At 38.7% G+C, this 19,457-nt stretch overlaps 1 protein-coding gene across 2 annotated transcripts in view; it reads left to right on the top strand.

Annotated features, from left to right (window-relative positions):
- UBE2E2 (ubiquitin conjugating enzyme E2 E2) overlaps positions 1-19,225 on the top strand; it is a 389,996-nt gene extending 370,771 nt beyond the window's left edge. For both annotated transcript variants that reach the window (XM_054479774.2, XM_054479776.2), the window contains exon 6: positions 18,382-19,225. In XM_054479774.2, coding sequence (XP_054335749.1) covers positions 18,382-18,479 — 98 coding nt within the window. In that variant the 3' untranslated portion in view covers positions 18,480-19,225. The remainder of the gene's footprint in view (positions 1-18,381) is intronic.
- The last annotated feature ends 232 nt before the right edge of the window (positions 19,226-19,457 follow it).

Genomic DNA, 19,457 nt, shown 5'->3' with positions numbered 1-19,457 from the left:
ATCAATAAATGTAATCCAGCATATAAACAGAACGAAAGACAAAAACCACATGATTATCTCAATAGATGCAGAAAAGGCCTTTGACAAAATTCAACAACCCTTCATGCTAAAAACTCTCAATAAATTAGGAATTGATGGGACGTATCTCAAAATAATAAGAGCTATTTATGACAAACCCACAGCCAATATCATACTGAATGGGCAAAAACTGGAAGCATTCCCTTTGAAAACTGGCACAAGACAGGGATGCCCTCTCTCACCACTTCTATTCAACATAGTGTTGGAAGTTCTGGCCAGGGCAATTAGGCAGGAGAAGGAAATCAAGGGTATTCAATTAGGAAAAGAGGAAGTCAAATTGTCCCTGTTTGCAGATGACATGATAGTATATCTAGAAAACCCCATTGTCTCAGCCCAAAATCTCCTTAAGCTGATAAGCAACTTCAGCAAAGTCTCAGGATACAAAATCAATGTGCAAAAATCACAAGCATTCTTATACATCAATAACAGACAAACAGAGAGCCAAATCATGAGTGAACTCCCATTCACAATTGCTTCAAAGAGAATAAAATACCTAAGAATCCAACTTACAAGGGATGTGAAAGACCTCTTCAAGGAGAACTACAAACCACTGCTCAAGGAAATAAAAGAGGATACAAACAAATGGAAGAACATTCCATGCTCATGGGTAGGAAGAATCAATATCATGAAAATGGCCATCCTTCCCAAGGTAATTTACAGATTCAATGCCATCCCCATCAAGCTACCAATGACTTTCTTCACAGAATTGGAAAAAACTACTTTAAAGTTCATATGGAACCAAAAAAGAGCCCGCATCGCCAAGTCAATCCTAAGCCAAAAGAACAAAGCTGGAGGCATCACGCTACCTGACTTCAAACTATACTACAAGGCTACAGTAACCAAAACAGCATGGTACTGGTACCAAAACAGAGATATAGATCAATGGAACAGAACAGAGCCGTCAGAAATAATGCCACATATCTACAAGTATCTGATCTTTGACAAACCTGACAAAAACAAGAAATGGGGAAAGGATTCCCTATTTAATAAATGGTGCTGGGAAAACTGGCTAGCCATATGTAGAAAGCTGAAACTGGATCCCTTCCTTACACCTTATACAAAAATCAATTCAAGATGGATTAAAGACTTAAATGTTAGACCTAAAACCATAAAAACCCTAGAAGAAAACCTAGGTGTTACCATTCAGGACATAGGCATGGGCAAGGACTTCATGTCTAAAACACCAAAAGCAATGGCAACAAAAGCCAAAATTGACAAATGGGATCTAATTAAACTCAAGAGCTTCTGCACAGCAAAAGAAACTACCATCAGAGTGAACAGGCAGCCTACAAAATGGGAGAAAGTTTTCGCAACCTACTCATCTGACAAAGGGCTAATATCCAGAATCTACAATGAACTCCAACAAATTTACAAGAAAAAAACAAACAAACCCATCAAAAAGTGGGCGAAGGACATGAACAGACACTTCTCAAAAGAAGACATTTATGCAGCCAAAAAACACATGAAAAAATGCTCACCATCACTGGCCATCAGAGAAATGCAAATCAAAACCACAATGAGATACCATCTCACACCAGTTAGAATGGCAATCATTAAAAAGTCAGGAAACAACAGGTGCTGGAGAGGATGTGGAGAAATAGGAACACTTTTACACTGTTGGTGGGACTGTAAACTAGTTCAACCCTTGTGGAAGTCAGTGTGGCGATTCCTCAGGGATCTAGAACTAGAAATTCCATTCGACCCAGCCATCCCATTACTGGGTATATACCCAAAGGACTATAAATCATGCTGCTATAAAGACACATGCACACGTATGTTTATTGCGGCATTATTCACAATAGCAAAGACTTGGAACCAACCCAAATGTCCAACAATGATAGACTGGATTAAGAAAATGTGGCACATATACACCGTGGAATACTATGCAGCCATAAAAAATGATGAGTTCACGTCCTTTGTAGGGACATGGATGAAATTGGAAATCATCATTCTCAGTAAACTATCGCAAGAACAAAAAACCAAACACCGCATATTTTCACTCATAGGTGGGAATTGAACAATGAGAACACATGGACACAGGAAGGGGAACATCACATTCTGGGGACTGTTGTGGGGTGGGGGGAGGGGGGAGGGATAGCATTGGGAGATATACCTAATGCTAGATGACGAGTTGGTGGGTGCAGCGCACCAGCATGGCACATGTATACATATGTAACTTACCTGCACATTGCGCACATGTACCATAAAACCTAAAGTATAATAATAATAATAATAATAATAATAATAATAATAAAAGAAAAAGAAAAAGAAAAAAAAAAAAGCATGGATTTTGTGGGCAATGTACGCCAATATGGGTTACTGTTCATGGAGATTGTGCTATTAGGTCAATAAGCTCTCCTTTTTCTTGAATAGTAACAAAAAGGTAAAGTCTTCTCTCGTCAACTCCTAGGCTTAAAAACTTAGCTGATGATGACACACTGTCATTGAAACAATTTCACAAACTAAAGCTGTGTGCAATGCTTAAACAAAGCACTTTGACTGAATAAAAAAAAATGTGGTACATATATGCAATGGAGTACTATTCAACAGTAGAAAAGAATGGGATCCTATGATTTGCAACAACATGGATGGAGCTGGAGGTCATTATGTTAAATGAAATAAGCCAGGCACAGAACGACAAGCTTCACATGTTCTCACTTATTTGTGAGTGCTAAAAATTAAAACCATTGAACTCATGAAGATAGAGAGTAGAAGAATGGTTACCAGAGGCTGGAAAGGATAGTTGGTGTCAGAGGGAGGGAAGTGAGCACAGCTAATGGGTACAAACAGTTAGAAAGAATGAAAAAGACCTAGTGTTTGCTAGCACAACAGGGTGACTATAATCAAAAATAATTTAATTGTACATTTTAAAATAACTAAAAGAGTATAACTGGATTGTCCATAACACAAAGGATACATGCTTGAGGGGATGAATACTCCATTTGCCATGATGTGATTGTTATACATTGCATTCCCATGCCTGTATCAGAGTATCTCATGTACCCCATCAATATATACACCTACTGTGTACCCACAAACATTAAAAATTATAAATTTTTATAAAGAAAGCACTTTGCAAGCTGATCTCAGTGGCACACACCTGTAGCCCCAACTACTTAGAAGCCTGAAGCAAAGAAGTATTGCTTGAGCCCGGGAGTTTGAGGCTATAGTGCACTATAATCATGCCTGTGAATAGGCACTGCACTCCATCCTGGACAACATGATGAGACCTTGCCCCTAAGAAAGAAAACACTTTCTCAATGTTTAAGAAGCAGACATAAGACTTCTGCCATTACATTTTTATTTCTAATACTTTTGCATTCACTTGCTGCTTCACACAATCACCAGATGGACTACACTTTATGCCAGCAGCTGTTGCTTGTTACCAAGTCATTTTCTTTTGGTACAGGCTGAGTGTCCCTAATCTGGAAATTGAAAATGCTCCAAAATCTGAAACTTTTTGAGCACCTACATGACTCTCAAAGGAAATGCGCATTGGAGCATTTCAGAATTTGGATCTTCAGATTAGGGCTACTCAGCCTGTATTAGCACCTGCAGTGGATAACATTAAAACCATGTTTGTTCCAGCAGCCTTTTAACATGTGGTAGCTGCTCTTCTCTCTCATTTTGAACATTTGTGTGAATACATGTGTAGACAATGCCAAATCTTTCATTCATATATTATGTAGTTTGTCTTTGGCTAAAAGAGATTTTTAGTCCCAAGTTACATTCAGAATGCTTACCAATATTTAAAAATCAGTACTCAGATACTAACAGTAAGTCCAAGTGATGATATTATGCTTACTATATGTGATAATAACCTATACGATCTTTGGTCTCTACAAGTTCAGTAAACCTGGAAATGACATTGAATGAGGCATTTGGCTATTCAGTCTTCCAAAGGCTAAAGCAAATTTTGACCAAGTACTGAGGCCAAAGCTTAGTTATAGTGTGTTTTCAGTATTTATAGTGTATAAAGTGTCCCTTCATATTAGAAAAAATGGACTAAGGACATGAACAAAATACTCACAGAAGAAATACAAATGGTGAACAAACATGAAAAAATGTTAAACTTCAGTAGGCATCAAGTTAAATACAGGTACAATGACAGATTATTTTTCTGTTAGTTTGGAAAAAAAACGAAAAAGCTGATAATGAGTTGGTGAGAATGCCCAGAAAGGGAGTAAATTGTACATACTTTTATTGAAGGGCAGTTTGGCAGCATTTACCAAACATTTAAAATGTATAGAGTGATCCAGGAATCTGCCCTCCAGAAGTACTCAAATATGTCCTCAAAGATTTATACAAGACTGTAATATAGTTCTAACAGCAAAAAATCAAAATCTAAATGATCATAAGGGGAATGGAAAAATGAATGCTGACTCACTATGCAAAGGAATGCCTTATAGTTACTAAAACTAATGCGCTAAGTCAATATGTACTGTCTCAGAAACACAGCTACGGTATTATTATTACAGAAGAAAATGCGAGTTGCAGAATGTCTGTGCGATTTCTATTTAAATAAATAAAATATGGAAGGATGAGGGTCAAACCATTAACTGTAGTTGCCTCAAGGTGAAAGGGGGTATTGAGTTGAAGGGAAGGTAGTATTTTTTTACTGCATACATACTTCATTATTATTTGAATTTATTATAATGCACATCTGTTATGTTTTAATTTTATAAAAGATTTAAATAAAACTAGGCTAGACCAAACCATGGAATAAAAGTATTATGAAAGAAACAAAAATTAATTATTTCTCTCATTTTAAGACAACCCACAGATAGCCTCCAGTGACTTGGGGAGCGAAAAGAATAACATTAATCAAAGATACAATGGAACTGCCGGAGGACAGTGGATCATAGCCTTGAAGAATCCAAGAAATGGCAAAGTGCAGGCCGCAAATTCCAATAATAATTATGTTTAAAAAAACATAATTTTTTAATTATGTTTAAAAAAACATAATTTTTTAATTATGTTTAAAAAAACATAATTTTTTAATTATGTTTAAAAAAACATAATTTTTTAATTATGTTTTAAAAAACATAATTTTTTAATTATGTTTACATAATTAAAGGAGGAAAGTGAAAGAATGCTGTCAAAATCACCACCATGTCTCTATCTCTGACTTCCTAGTAATCCTTAAGTAGAGACAGGACAAACATCTATGATGCAGTCTATTTATAATGCTAGTGCTGCAAAGGAACACCTGTCTTTTGGAGTGACTGTGCTATATATGGCTGTTAGTGTGTGTATACCTTATTTACTTATATTCTTCTAATCATCCATCCATCCATGCAGTAAACATATAGGGTAAGAGGGATACAGAGATGACAGACAGTCTTGTGAGGGGAGAAACTTGTTTCGTACTGGTTCTCCAGTACCTGGAACAGAGTAGGGGCTCAATAAATATTTGTTGAATGAATCCATGGGCTCCCATCCAGTGAGAAAACAGAAAAGTAAACAGACAGCTAAAAGGCAGTACTGGCACACCTCGTTTGACAGTGCTTTTGTGTTCCACATATACTGTTGTTGTTGTTGTTGTTTTTAACAAATTGAAGGTTAGTAGCAAGCCCGTGTCTGTCAGCCCCATTTTTCCAACAGCGTGTGCTCTTTCATGTCTCTGTGTCACATTTTGGTAATTCTCACAATATTTCAAACTTTATTATTATATCCTTCATGGTGGTCTGTGATCAGTGATCTTTGATGCTACAATTGTAATTGATTTATAATGGCCTATAAGTGTTCAAGTGAAAGGAAGAGTCAAATGTCTCTCACTTTAAATTGAAAGATGGAGATAATTAAGCTTATTGAGGAAAGCATGTCAAAAGCCAAAACAGGCCAAAAGTTAGGCCTCTTCTGTCAAGCATTAGCCAGTTGTGAATGCAAAGGAAAAGTTCTTGAAGAAAATACAAAGTGCTACTTTGATGAACACAGGAATGATTTAAAAAAAAAAAAAGCAACACACCCTTATTGCTGATAGGGATTTAGTGGTCTGGATAGACAGTGAGACCAGCTACAACACTCCCTTAAGCCAAAGCATAATCCAGCATAAGGCCCTAACTCTCTGCAATCCTGTGAAGGCTGAGAGGTGAGGAAGCTGCAGAAAAAAAGTTGGAAGCTAGCAGAGGTAGGCTCATAAGGTTTTAAAAAAGAAGCCATCTTCCTAACATAAAATTGCAAGGTTGAGGGTGACCAAGGAACAAGGCGGGTGCAAGATGTAGAAGCAATTGCTGATATAGAAGCTACAGCAAGTTGTCCAGAAGATCTAGCTAAGATAATTGATGAATGTGGCTACACTAAACAGATTTTCATTGTAGATGAAACAGCCTTCTATTGAAAGATACCAATCTAGGACTTTCATAGCTGGAGAGAAATCAATGCCTGGCTTCACAGCTTTAAAGGACAGGCTGACTGTCTTAGTAGGGGTCTATTGTAGCTGGTGACTTCAAGTTGAAGCCAATGCTCATTTACCATTTCAAAAATCCTAGGACCCTTAAAAACTTGTCTGTGCCTACTCTGCCTGTGCTCTATGAGTGGAAGAACAAAGCCTGGATGACAGCACATCTTTTTTAGTATGATGTGCTGAATATTTTAAGCCCACGGTTGAGACCTACCTCTCAGAAAAAAAAAAAAAAAGATTCTTTTCAAAATACTAGTACTCAAAGATCTAATATCCAGAGTCTACAAGGAACTTAAACAAATTTACAAGAAAAAAAAATTAAAAAGTGGGCACAGGACATGAACAGACACTTCTCAAAAGAAGACATACGTGTCGCCAATAAAAATATGAAAAAAAGCTCAACATCACTCATTAGAGAAATGCAAATTAAAACCACAATGAGATATCATCTCATGCCAGTCAGAATGTCTATTATTAACAAGTCAAAAAACAACAAATGCTGTCAACATTGCAGAGAAAAAGGAATGCATTTACACGACTGATGGGAGTATAAATTAGTTCAACCATTGTGGAAGACAGTGTGATATTTCAGTGACCTAGAGGCAGAAATACCATTTGACCTGCCAATCCCATTACTGGGTGTATACCCAAAGGAAAATAAATTATTTTGTTATTAAGATATGTGCACACACATGCTCATTGCAGCACTACTCACAATAGCAAAGACATGGAATCAACCCAAATGCTCATCAATTATAGACTGGATAAAGAAAATGTGATACATATACACCATAGAATACTGTGCAGCCATAAAAAGGAGCAAGATAATGTCCTTTGCATGGACGTGGATGGAGTTGGAAGCCATTATCCTCAGCAAACTAGCACAGAAACAAAAAACCAAACACCACATGTTCTCACTTACAAGTGGGAGCTGAATGATGAGAATACATGGAAACATGGTGAGGAACAGCACACACTGGGGCCTGTCAGAGGGGGCAGGGAGGGAGAGCATCAGGAAGAATAACTAATGGATGCTGGGATTAATACCTAGGTGATGGGATGATCTGTGCAGCAAACCACCATGGCACATGTTTACCTGTGTAACAAACATGCACATCCTGCACATGTACCCCTGAACTTAAAAGTTAAAAAAACAATTTTAAATACTACTACTGGTTAATAATACACCTGGTCATCCAAGAGCTCTGATAGAGATGTATAAAGAGTTGAACGTTGTTTTCATGCCTGCTAACACAGCATCCATTCTGAAGCCCATGTATCAAGGATTAATTTATTTCAGCTTTCAAGTCTTATTATTTAAGAAAACTAGGCAGGGCGCGGTGGCTCATGCCTATAATCCCAGCACTTTGGGAGGCCAAGGTGGGTGGATCATGAGGTCAGGAGATCAAGACCTTCCTGGCTAACATGGTGAAACCCTGTAAAAATACAAAAAATTAGCCGGGCATGGTGGCGGGTGCCTGTAGTCCCAGCTGCTCAGGAGGCTGAGGCAGGAGAATGGCGTGAACCCAGGAGGTGGAGCTTGTGGTGAGCCAAGATCGCACCACTGCACTCCAGCCTGGGCAACAGAGCAAGACTCCATCTCAAAAAAAAAAAAAAAAAAACCTAAAAGCCTGAGTGTGGTGACTCATACCTGTAATCCGAGTGCTTTGGGAGGCTAGGTGGGAGGATCACTTGAGGCCAGGAGTTTGAGACCAGCCTGGGCAACATAGCAAGACCCTATCTCAACAACAACAAAAATAAAAATTAAAAAGTTAGCCAGGCATGACGGTTCGTGTCTGTAGTCCTAACTACTTGGGAGACTGATACAGGAGGATCACTTGAGCCCAGGATCGCGAAGTTACAGTGAACTATGATCATACCACTGCACTCCAGCCTGGGCAACAGAGCAAGACCTTGTCTCTTAAAAAAGAAAAAAAGAAAAAAGAATACTATTTCATAAGGCTATAGTTTCCATAGATGGTGATTCTCCGATGGATCTGACCAAGGTAAATTGAAAACCTTGTGTAAAGGATTCACCATTCTGTATGCCATTAAGAACATTTGTGATTCATGGGAGGAGGTCAAAATATCCACATTAACCAGAGTTTTGAACAAGTTGATTCCAACTCTCACGGATGATTTGAGGGTTTCACAACTTTTATTGGAGGAAATAACTGCAGATGTAATGGAAATGGCAAGAGAACTAGAATTAGAGTAGTACCTGTAAATGTGACTGAACTGCTATAATCTCATGAACAAACTTGAGCAGATGAAGAGTTGCTTATTATGGATGAGCAAAGAAAGTGGTTTCTTAAGATGAAATCTACTGGTGAAGATTGTTTGAACACTGAAATGACAACAAAGTTTTTAGAATATTACATATAAACCTGGCTGATAAGGCAGTGGCAGGATTTAAGAGGATTGATTCCGATTTTGAAAGAAGTTCTGTAAGTGAAATACTATCAAACGGCAACATCACACGCACAGAGAAATCTTTCCTGAAAGGGAGAGTCGATCGACACGGCAAAGTCTATTGTTGTCTTATTGTAAGAAATTGCCATAGCCACCCCAGCCTTCAGTAACCTGATCAGTCAGCAGCCATCCACACTGAGGCAAGACCCTCCATCAGTAAAAAGATTACGACTTACTGAAGGCTCAGATGATTGTTAGCATTTTTTAGCAATATTTTTAAGGTATGTACTTTTTTAAGGCATAATGCTATTGCACACGTAATAGACTACAGTATAAACACGCACTGGGAAACCAAAAAATATGTGTGACTCACTTTATTGTGACATTCACTTTATTGCGGCAGTGTGTAACCAGACCTGTAATATTTCCAAGGTATGCCTGTATTTGCAGTACAATGATAGAGATATGAACAGACAAATCAGAGATGGGACACCTAAGACTGCTAGGAAGCCCCTGGAAGACATCCTCAAGGAGGCTATGCTTGAACTAAATGTTGAGAAATGAGTAGAAGCCTGCCAGGTAAAAAAGTAGAAAAGGTTATCCCAGGCAGAGGAACCAACGTAAGCAAACAAACATAGTCATAAAAGAGCAGGGCTTATTTTTTTATTGCATATTTTAATAACTTGATTCAGGTAATCAGATGTCCCAGAAAATACCCCAAATTTTAAAAAATATCTTAAGTTTTAAAAATCCTTATGGTAATGTCACGTAACTTCCTGTCTAACGTCAGATCTGATCATATTAAACACGTTTTGCATATGGCAAAGGGCTTTTATTATTCAGGTAAATGGTGAAATTGTTGGTCCTTTTATTTTTTTTAATTTTTATTTATTTATTTTTGAGGTGGGGTCTCACTCTGACACCCAGGCTGGAGTGCAGTGGCACAACCATAGCTCCCCACAATCTTGAACTCCTGGACTCAAGGGATCCTCTATAGTAGCTGGGACTATAGGCATGCACCACCACACCCAGCTAATTTTAAAAAATTTATGTAGAGGCGGGGTCTCACTATATTGATCAGGTTCATCTTAAACTCCTGGCATCCTCGAGCAGGGCTTATTTAAAAAGCTGAAAGTCATTTATTATGGTTAAAGCATGAGGGGAGGAGGCTAGAAAGATAAAGTCTGGATCACGGAAGACCTTGGGAGCCATGCTGAGTTTGGATTTTATCTGAAGATAATGTCTTCAAGAAGACACTCAGATTTATATTCTTAAAAGATGCACACAAACACATATTTGTCTTCAATTTGTATATGCTTTACAAGGATTAATTCACTTAATTCTCATAACAAACTATGAAGTAGGTACCATTATTCTCCCCATTTTGCAGTTGAGGAAACTGAGGCACAGTAATTTCCCAAGGTGACCTGACTCCGTGGTAGAACTGAGTTAAAAACCCAGACATTCTGGATCCAATGCCCATGCCCTTTTCCACTATGCTATGCTATCTTTGTCTTTCTTCAAGATGTGTATGTTTTCTTATGAAAGGGGAATAAAAAAATTTTTCGTGTAATTTCTTCCATACCACCTACCAACCAAGATAAAATGTTCTTTGGTCTTGCAAATAGAGTCATTCAGCAGTTCAGCAGTCTGCCTGTCTTTTCTCCATTTCCTCAGAATTGACTTTCCTCTTACCACTTAGCTGCTTCTTATCCCTTTTAGTCTGGATTTTTTGTTTTAGTTTCAGGGGTACATGTGCAGATTTATTATATAGGTCAATTGCATGTCACAGGGGTTTGATGTACAGTTTGTTTTGTCACCCAGGTAATAAGCATAGGTAGTTTTTCTATCCTCACCCTTCTCCCACCCTCCACCCTCCACCCTCAAGTAGGCCATGGTATCTGTTGTTTGCTTCTTTGTGTCCATAGGTACTGAATGTTTAGCTCCCACTTATAAGTGAGAACATGCGGTATTTTGTTTTCTGTTCCTGTGTTTAAGATGATGGCCGCCAGCTCTATCCATGTTGCTGCAAAGTACTTGATCTCATTCTTTTTTATGGCTGCATAGCATTCTATTGTGTATATATACCATGGTTTTTTTCTTTATCTAGATAGTCTACCATTGATGGGCATTTAGGTTGATTCCATGTCTTTGCTGATGCGAATAGGGCCATGATGAACATACACATACATGTTTCTTTATGATAGAAATATTCCTTTGGATATACCCAGTAATGGGATTGCTGGGTCAAATGGTAATTCTGCTTTGAGTTATTGGAGAAATCACCACACTGCTTTCCACAGTGGTTTGTGGAAACACGTTACACTCCCACCAGCAGTGTATAAGCGTTCGCCTTTCTTCATAACCTTTCCAGCATCTGTTATTTTTTGACGTTTTAATAATGGTCATTCTGACTGGTATGTGATGATATCTCATTTTGGTTTTGATTTGCATTTCTTTAATGATCAGTGATCATTTTTTCATATGCTTGTTGGCCACATGTATGTCTTCTTTTGAGAAATGTCTGTTCATGTCCTTTGCCCACCTTTTAATGGGGTTCGTTTTTTGCTTATAAATTTAAGTTCCATGTAAACTCTGGATATTAGACCTTTGTCAGATGCATAGTTTGCAGATATTTTCTCCCATGCTGTACAGTGTCTGTTTATTCTGCTGATAGTTTGTGTGTGTGTGTGTGCTTTGTTTGTGTGTTTGTTTGTTTGTTTGTGTGCAGACTGTCTTTCATTTAATTAGACCCGATTTGTCAATTTTTGTTTTTGTCATAGTTGCTTTTGCAGTCTTCATTATGGAATTTTTGCCAGGGCCTGTGTCCAGAATGGTATTTCCTAAGTTGTCTTCCAGGGTTTTCATAGTTTAAGGTTTTACATTTAAGTCTTTAATCCATCTTGAGTTGATTTTTGTATGTGGTGTAAGGAAGGGGCCCAATTTCAATCTTCTGCATATGGCTAACCAGTTAGCCCAGCACCATTTATTGCATAGGGAATCCTTTCCCCATTGCTTATTTTTGTCAGCTTTGTCAAAGATCAGATGGTCGTAAATATGTGGCATTATTTCTGGGCTCTTTATTTTGTTCCACTAGTCTATGTGTCGGTTTTTGTACCAGTATCATGCTGTTTTGGTTACTATAGCCTTGTAGTATGCTTTGAAGTCAGGTCATGTGATGCTTCTACCTTTGTTCTTTTTGCTTAGCATTGCTTTGGCTATTCAGGCTCCGTTTTGGTTCCATATGAATTTTAAAATAGTTTTTTCTAGTTCTGTGAAGAATGTCATTGGTAGTTAGATAGAAATAGCATTGAATCTGTAAATTGCTGTGGGCAATATGACCATTTTAACAATCTTCTTCCTATCCATAAGCTTGGAATGTTTTTCCGTTTGTTTGTGTCACCTCTGATTTCTTTGAGCAATGATTTGTAATTCTCATTGTAAAGATCTTTCACCTCCCTGGTTAGCTGTATTTTATTCTCTTTGCGGCTATTGTGAATGGGATTGTGTTCTTGTTTTGGCTCTCAGCCTATATGGTGTTGGTGCATAGAAATGCTACTGATTTTTGTGCATTGATTTTGTATTCTGAGACTTTGCTGAAGTTGTTTATCAGATCAGGGAGCTTTGGGGCAGAGACAGTGGGGTTTTCTAGGTATAGAATCATATCGTCTACAAACAGGGGGATAGTTTGACTTCCTCTCTTCCTATTCGAATGCATTTTATTTCTTTCTCTTGCCTGATTGCCCTGGCTAAGAATTCCAGTGTAATATTGACTAGGAGTAGTGAGAGAGGGCATCCTTGTTTTGTTCTGGATTTCAAAGGGTTATGCTTCTAACGTTTGCTCATTTAGTATGATGTCGGCTGTGGGTTTTTCATAGAGGGCTCTTATTATTTTGAAGTATGTTCCTTCAGTGCCTAGTTTGTTGAGGGTTTTTAACACAATGATATGTTGAATTTTAAAAGCCTTTTCTGCATCTGTTGAGATGATCATGTGGTTTTTTGTTTGCGTTGTTTATGTGATGAATCACATTTGTTGATTTGCATATGTTGAACCAACCTTGCATCCCAAGGTTAAAGTCTACTTGATCATGGTGGATTTGCTTTTTTGTATGCTGCTGGATTTGGTTTGCTAGTATTTTGTTGAGGATTTTTGCATCTACATTCATCAATCCCTTTTAGTCTTGTTCCCTGTCTCTGTCCTCCCTTTTCTAGGTGGGACTATAAACCCTTTGGCTTCCAAGGTACCCAGTGTAGCTCCAGCCATTAAAGAGGCAAGGTGGGAGTTGTCTGAGCCTTCTTCTTCTAGAATCAAAGGTGCACATACCACAAATCTCAAAAAATGCGAAGAGGTAGATTATGCAACATGACAATCTTTTTTTTTTTTTTTTTTTGGAAAGATGGTCTCACTCTGTCGCCCAGCTGGAGTGCAGTGGCGCAATCATGGCTTACTGTAATCACGACCCCCTGGGCTCCAGTGAACCTCCTACCTCAGCCTCCCAAGAAGCTGGGACCACAGGTACATGCCACCACACCCAGCTATTTTTTGTTTTTTTTTATTTTTTTTTTTGTAGAGATGGGTTCTCACTGTGTTGCCCAGGCTGGATGTCAAACTCCTCGGCTCAGGCCATCCTCCTGCCTCAACCTCCCAAAGTGCTGAGATTACAGGCATGAGCCACTGTGCCCAGTCGGTATGACAATCTTTCACTCACTTGCAAATAATGGTGATTGTTAGCTCACAGGTATGTACTCTTTGCTTCTAAATTGTGTAGGGAGACAGAGGTGAGATGGAGGAAGTAGAGGTGAGTAAGAAGAAGGCATGTTCCCCTTCATCAGTGATCTTGCAGTCTTACGCTTTCATTCAGGTTATTATTTTATGACTGGTATTTTGTCAACAAAAATGCCATGATGCTGGCTTGGAGCAGTGGCTCATCCTGTAATCGCACCACTTTTGGAGGCCAAGGTGGGAGGACACTTGAAGCCAAGAATTTAAGACCAGCCTGGGCAACATCTGCCATCTCTACCAAAAAAAATAAGTAAATAAACTGGACATGCTACTGTGTGCCTGTAGTCCCAGCTACTCAAGAAGTTGAGGCAGGAGGATTGCTTTAGCCCAGGGGTCAAGGCTGCAGTGAGCTATGATCCCACCACTGCATTCCAGCCAGGGCAACAGAGTGAGACCCTGTCTCAAAAAAAAAAAAAAAAAAAAAAGACATGATTTTTATTAAACAGATGAGGAAATGTGATTTAGAGGAAAGCTTTGTATACCTACCTTCCATCTCTATGATATTCTGTTAACCACACTGTAGATCCTATACTTTTGCCTCAGGAAACCTCTAATACATGCCATACTGGTGTTTGGGAGAATTAAGTACTTAAAGCCATCTAACTCTGTTCTGCGTAAGTCTGAACATGCTCCTCTTTTCAAAAGTGTAAATAATTATTGAACAAAAACAGAAAATGTGGGAGGCTTTGATTTCAATTTACTTATCTACTGATAAATTTTGTGGCTTTTCTTTAGTAAAGATGAGGAAAACTGACAGATGATAATCTCAAATATTAATAAAGATTTGGGAAAATAGTAACAATCTAGAAACCCAAAATGATGGAAAATATTTTCTTCTTGTTACAGAAATAGGGTACAGTAATTTATGTTTGGAACCTGGCTTGGACGGCAGAGTGAAACCCTGTCTCAAAAAAAAAAAAAATCATTTGGTTGATAACATGGTTTTTTTTTTATTACCTTTTAGTGTTGCTAGATTCGTTACTTCTATTTACCATTTATTAAGTTTAACATTCTGCTAAGAAACAGTATTTTCAGACTTTCACATTGAAAAGTCCTCCCTTAATTAAGCATATACCATTTACCATTTTCAGCAGAGATCCATTTTCACAACTAGCTCTTCAGGATTATTCCACTGAGCTGAATCTTTATGTGCAGCATATGAAAAAGTAGTTTGTAGCCTTTTTCTCCTTTCATGAAATATTAGCTTAAACATCAGCACTGCTACTGGGGGTAATATTCAGAAAATCATAGAGACATGTAAATTGATATGAGAAGATAGTTACTATGTTGAATAGAATTTTAAATGAACATCAAATACTAGTTGTTAGTGGTCTTTTTCATTTTTTTAGAAACAGAGTCTTGCTCTGTCACCCAGGCTGGAGTGTGGTGGCATGATCACAGCTCACTGCAGTCTTAAACTTCTGGGATCAAGCGATCCTCCCACCTCAGCTTCTCGAGTAGGCTGGACTACAGGGGCACACCACCACACCTGGCTAATTTTTGGTTTTTTTTTGTGGAGATGGGGGTCTCACTGTGTTGCCCAGGCTGGTCTTGAACTCCTGGCCTCAAGCTGTCCTCCACCCTCAGACTGCCAAAGTGCTGGGATTACAGACGTGAGCCATCACACCCAGCCAGTAACATGATTTTTTTTAATTCCTTCATTGCATATTTTTACTTTATCCCTTCATTTTATACTTTAAACAAATTTAAGATTTGTATAACTTCCAAAGATGCATGCATGGTAATGGTCCTCACATTGTTGTTTTTAAAACAAAAGTTGGAGAGTACCCAAACATCTAAAAACAGGAAATTGGTTCTTAATTCAGGTATTAGAAATGATGAAGTAGATCTACAATTATGTATGTAAAAAGTTATTTACCATATCGGTATAAAAATCATAGTTATTTTTTAAAAGATTACAAAAGCAGATTATAAATTAATCCCTTTTTTTTTACATCATATGTTTAGAAGTGTAGGAAGAAAACATACCACGATGTTAACAGTAGTTTTCTTTGCGTGGATTTATACATGAGATGGTCTTTACTTTCAACTTTCTGTCTTGCATATTGTCTGAGGTGGTTTTCTAAACTATTATTAATTACTGTTTTATGGTTAGTGTGTATAATTTTACAGGTGGAAAAAAAATTTTTTAATCAAATTTGAAAATGTAAAAGAACCTTGAAAGCAATTAAATGTTAAGCATGCAAAAAAAAGTTTGCACAAAGCACGCTAATTGTTACCAGCACTCTAACTTGTTTTTCATTGTTTCTGCTTTTGCCTGTACTGAAATACTGTTAACAGTTGATATGACACATGTTCCCACCCCACAGCTTCTTGTTCCCTTTATTCTTCATTTGTTTCCCTCCACCCCCTTTGAGCTGAAGTGGCAGACCTGTCTTATTCCCAGTGTGTACAGTCTGGATGTGGGTACGATTTGAGGTGGAACATATAAGTCAGTGTCGTTCTTCTGACATTGAGCCTTACCTTGATCAGTAAGTTAGAATGGATCTTCAGTGTGTTTCACTAATATAAGTTCTGTTTAATTAAACACCTATCTTGAGTGATACAGACTTAAGCTATTAAGGATGCCCACGTTTCACCCTACTCTTTGCATTCTAGAATGCCAGGAATCAGAACAAGATTACTTTTTTCGAAGGCAGAGAAATGTGACTCAGATTTCACTTTGGCCCCTAATACTCTAATGTCATTACTTAAGCTCAAGTGAAAGGCTACATTTTTTAAAAAGTATCCTGGCCAATTGCCAGATATTTTGTGTCTGTATTTGGTATTGCTGGTTTAAATCTTGTTGAATCTTGACTGGACTGGTTGAAATGGTAGAGTTTTCATTTCAACATCTGAGAAAATGAAGAAGAATCACAAAGAGTAGGCAGAGAGGCAAACATTTTGAACAAACCCACATACTAAGTAGTCTACTAATTGTGATATAAGTGAATGTAGGAAACTGGCTTCTCCCTGGAATAATTATCACAAGATTTACACAATTCCAGGAAAACTTAAGCAAGGCTTGTTGAGCAGGCTTTCAAAGGCTTTGTTATCATCAGCTTCAGCAGATAGGTTAAAAAGTGGTGTTTCTATTATACCTTTCACATTGAGAACGTATGACCATGAGTGCCTTACAAGGTTAGTCTCAGGATATTCCCAAGTCGCCGGTGGTGTTGGGCCACAGACATAGTTCCATATTCTCTACTATTTTTTTCCTACTAAACATTAGCTTTTGATGATTTTTCTCATTTTCCCTATTGGTTCCTCCTTACCTGACTGCTCTAATATACCCAAATTCCCAATACCAAAAATAGGGGAAATATAAATTGGGGAAAGAGTGAAATTAGAGAATTGGAGGGAAAAGAGTAGAATCTGGGATCTTTAGGAACCTAAGTTACTTTTTTTTTAGTTGCTTTGATTTTTTTTTTTTTGTCTTTTTTTTAAAGAGGGTCTCACTCTGTCACCCAGGCTGGTATGTGGTGGCACGATCATAGCTCACTACAGACTCAGACTCCTGGACTCAAGCGATCCTGCTGCCTCAGCCTCTTAAAGTGCTGGTATTACAAGCATGAGCCACTGTGCCCCAATTTTTTTAATTAAACGTTGACCCAATCAATATTCTGGATAGAGAGCTATCTCCCAGCACCCTGTAGTTAAGAGGCTGAACTCTGGCTCCAAGCCCTCCTCCACCCCTTTCTCCACGTAGGGCAAGAGACTCAGCCTCCTTATGCTCCAATTTCCTCCTGTGTCAGCTCCTTAAAAATCCATGTCATTAACATATTAGAGTTTTAGGACAGGGTAAGTCATGGTGAGTGTTAGCTATTATTAACATCTATTAGTATTTTTGTAATAATAAGCTATGTAGGTTGGATGTTACCAAATTTTGAGGAAGAAGGGGACCATCTCTCCCCTCTTTTGACTGTGTCCAGCTCAGACTCTGACGTCTCCTCAGATAAGGTAATCTGGCAGGAGAATGCCACCTGCCTGTGGTGCTAGCCTAGGGTAAGGAGTTGTCCAGACCGCCAGACTTCTTCCCAAGAGAGCTCATCAAGAGCCCAGGAGTCCCCTGCCCACAGTTCACCTGCATTTTCTGTGTGAAATATCTACATGAAGACAGGCAGCTCACACCTGTAATCCCAGCACTTTGGGAGGCTGAGGCAGGAGGATAACTTGAGCCCAGGAGTTTGAGACTAGCCTGGACAACATAGTGAGACCCCCAAAATTACAAAAAAAAATTTGAAAATTAGCCAGGCATTGTTGCACACACCTGTGGTCCCAGCTACTCAGGAGGCTGAGGCAGGAGGAGGATTGCTTGATCCCAGGAGGTCAAGGCTACAGTGAGCTGTGATCACGCCACTGCACTCTAGCCTGGGTGACAGAGCAACACCCTGTCTCAAAAGAAAAAAAAACCAATACAAGGGGAGCAAGGTGAGAAGTATGTGGTGGGTACAGGGAAAGAGAATAAGACTTGTCAAAAAATACGACAAGAGCTATCGGTAAAATACAGATAGGTGACTCTTGGGGCAGCTGGTGTGAAATGTAGTCTGTCAGCAGCAGGTGACTGGCTCAGCCGCAGCAATGGTGGTCCAGGTTAAAACAACAGCTTCTCATCTCCTACCCTCCCACTCCTTGCCAGCTTTCTGAACACTCCTTCCCCCACGGTGCTGGTATTTACTGACTCCCAACTCTGCTTTCCTTGCAGCTGACCCTCTGGTGGGCAGCATCGCCACACAGTACATGACCAACAGAGCAGAGCACGACCGGATGGCCAGACAGTGGACCAAGCGGTACGCCACATAGGGACCTGCTGCCTGCCGCCCCGTGGGACCTGTGCAAGCACATTCACCAAGTGCATCGGTAGCCCTGCCCACCCCCCAGACCTCGGTTCTTATTTTCCTATTTTTATTAAATTTGGAACCATTTTGTGATGGTATGTTGTCCATCTTCCCATCCCAGTTCTTCCTGCCCCCTTCCTCTCTCCCACGCTCTCTTTTTTCTCTCATTTTATTCCCTTGTTGATTTCTGTTAACTTGAAAGATTTGGAATTTTTTCCCACCTCATCATAGATGGGAACTTTTGTTTTCAGTGCAAACAATGTTGAGCTGTAATAGTAAGAGCTTTCTTACAAAGCTTTGTATTACTGTGTGGTTTTGTTTTTTTTGGTTGTTGTTTATTTGATTTTGATTTTTTTTCTTTTATGTGATCTTTGGGAAAACACATTCAGAATTATATCTCGTTTCTACTTAAATGTAGTGCTTAGGGTTAATTTTTTGTACTGAAGTCTTTATTGGTGGGTGCATGCTACTGGGAACAAGTTTTTGTACAAAAGCTTCAATCAGAATCACTGTGCATTACTGAGACTCTGTTTATCACTAGCCTTCTGTCCCTCACACAGAAGACTGTTGGATTGAACAAAATAATATGTATTTTGATTTACTTAAAGTGCTTGTAAATTTCTTAGGGACCTGCCACTTTTGACTGTGGATCAGTTGATGTACACTTGTATTATTAAAGCACTCAATAAATCACTGTGGCTGATAAATGCACTTCTGGTAACCCGACATTTGCTTTGTGTCCTGGTGACCGCTGTAGCCCTATGTGCAGTGAGGCTTGTCTAATTCAATTACAGGTTCAAGTGTATTTTTCATCTCAAACCTCTAATATGTCTTTGGAGTTGAGTTGCTTAGCATGTGGAATTTCTCCAGCTGTCAGTAGCCTGATGATTTTATGGTTGTTATAGTAAATTGCTATCATTTTACATATTGACTGGGCATTCTT

The sequence above is a fragment of the Pongo pygmaeus genome, chromosome 2 (assembly GCF_028885625.2).
Source record: "Pongo pygmaeus isolate AG05252 chromosome 2, NHGRI_mPonPyg2-v2.0_pri, whole genome shotgun sequence".
In the NCBI taxonomy this organism is placed as follows: domain Eukaryota; kingdom Metazoa; phylum Chordata; class Mammalia; order Primates; family Hominidae; genus Pongo; species Pongo pygmaeus.
The sequence above is the reverse complement of the archived record's forward strand: the minus strand, read 5'-3'. Positions and strand labels throughout refer to the sequence as shown.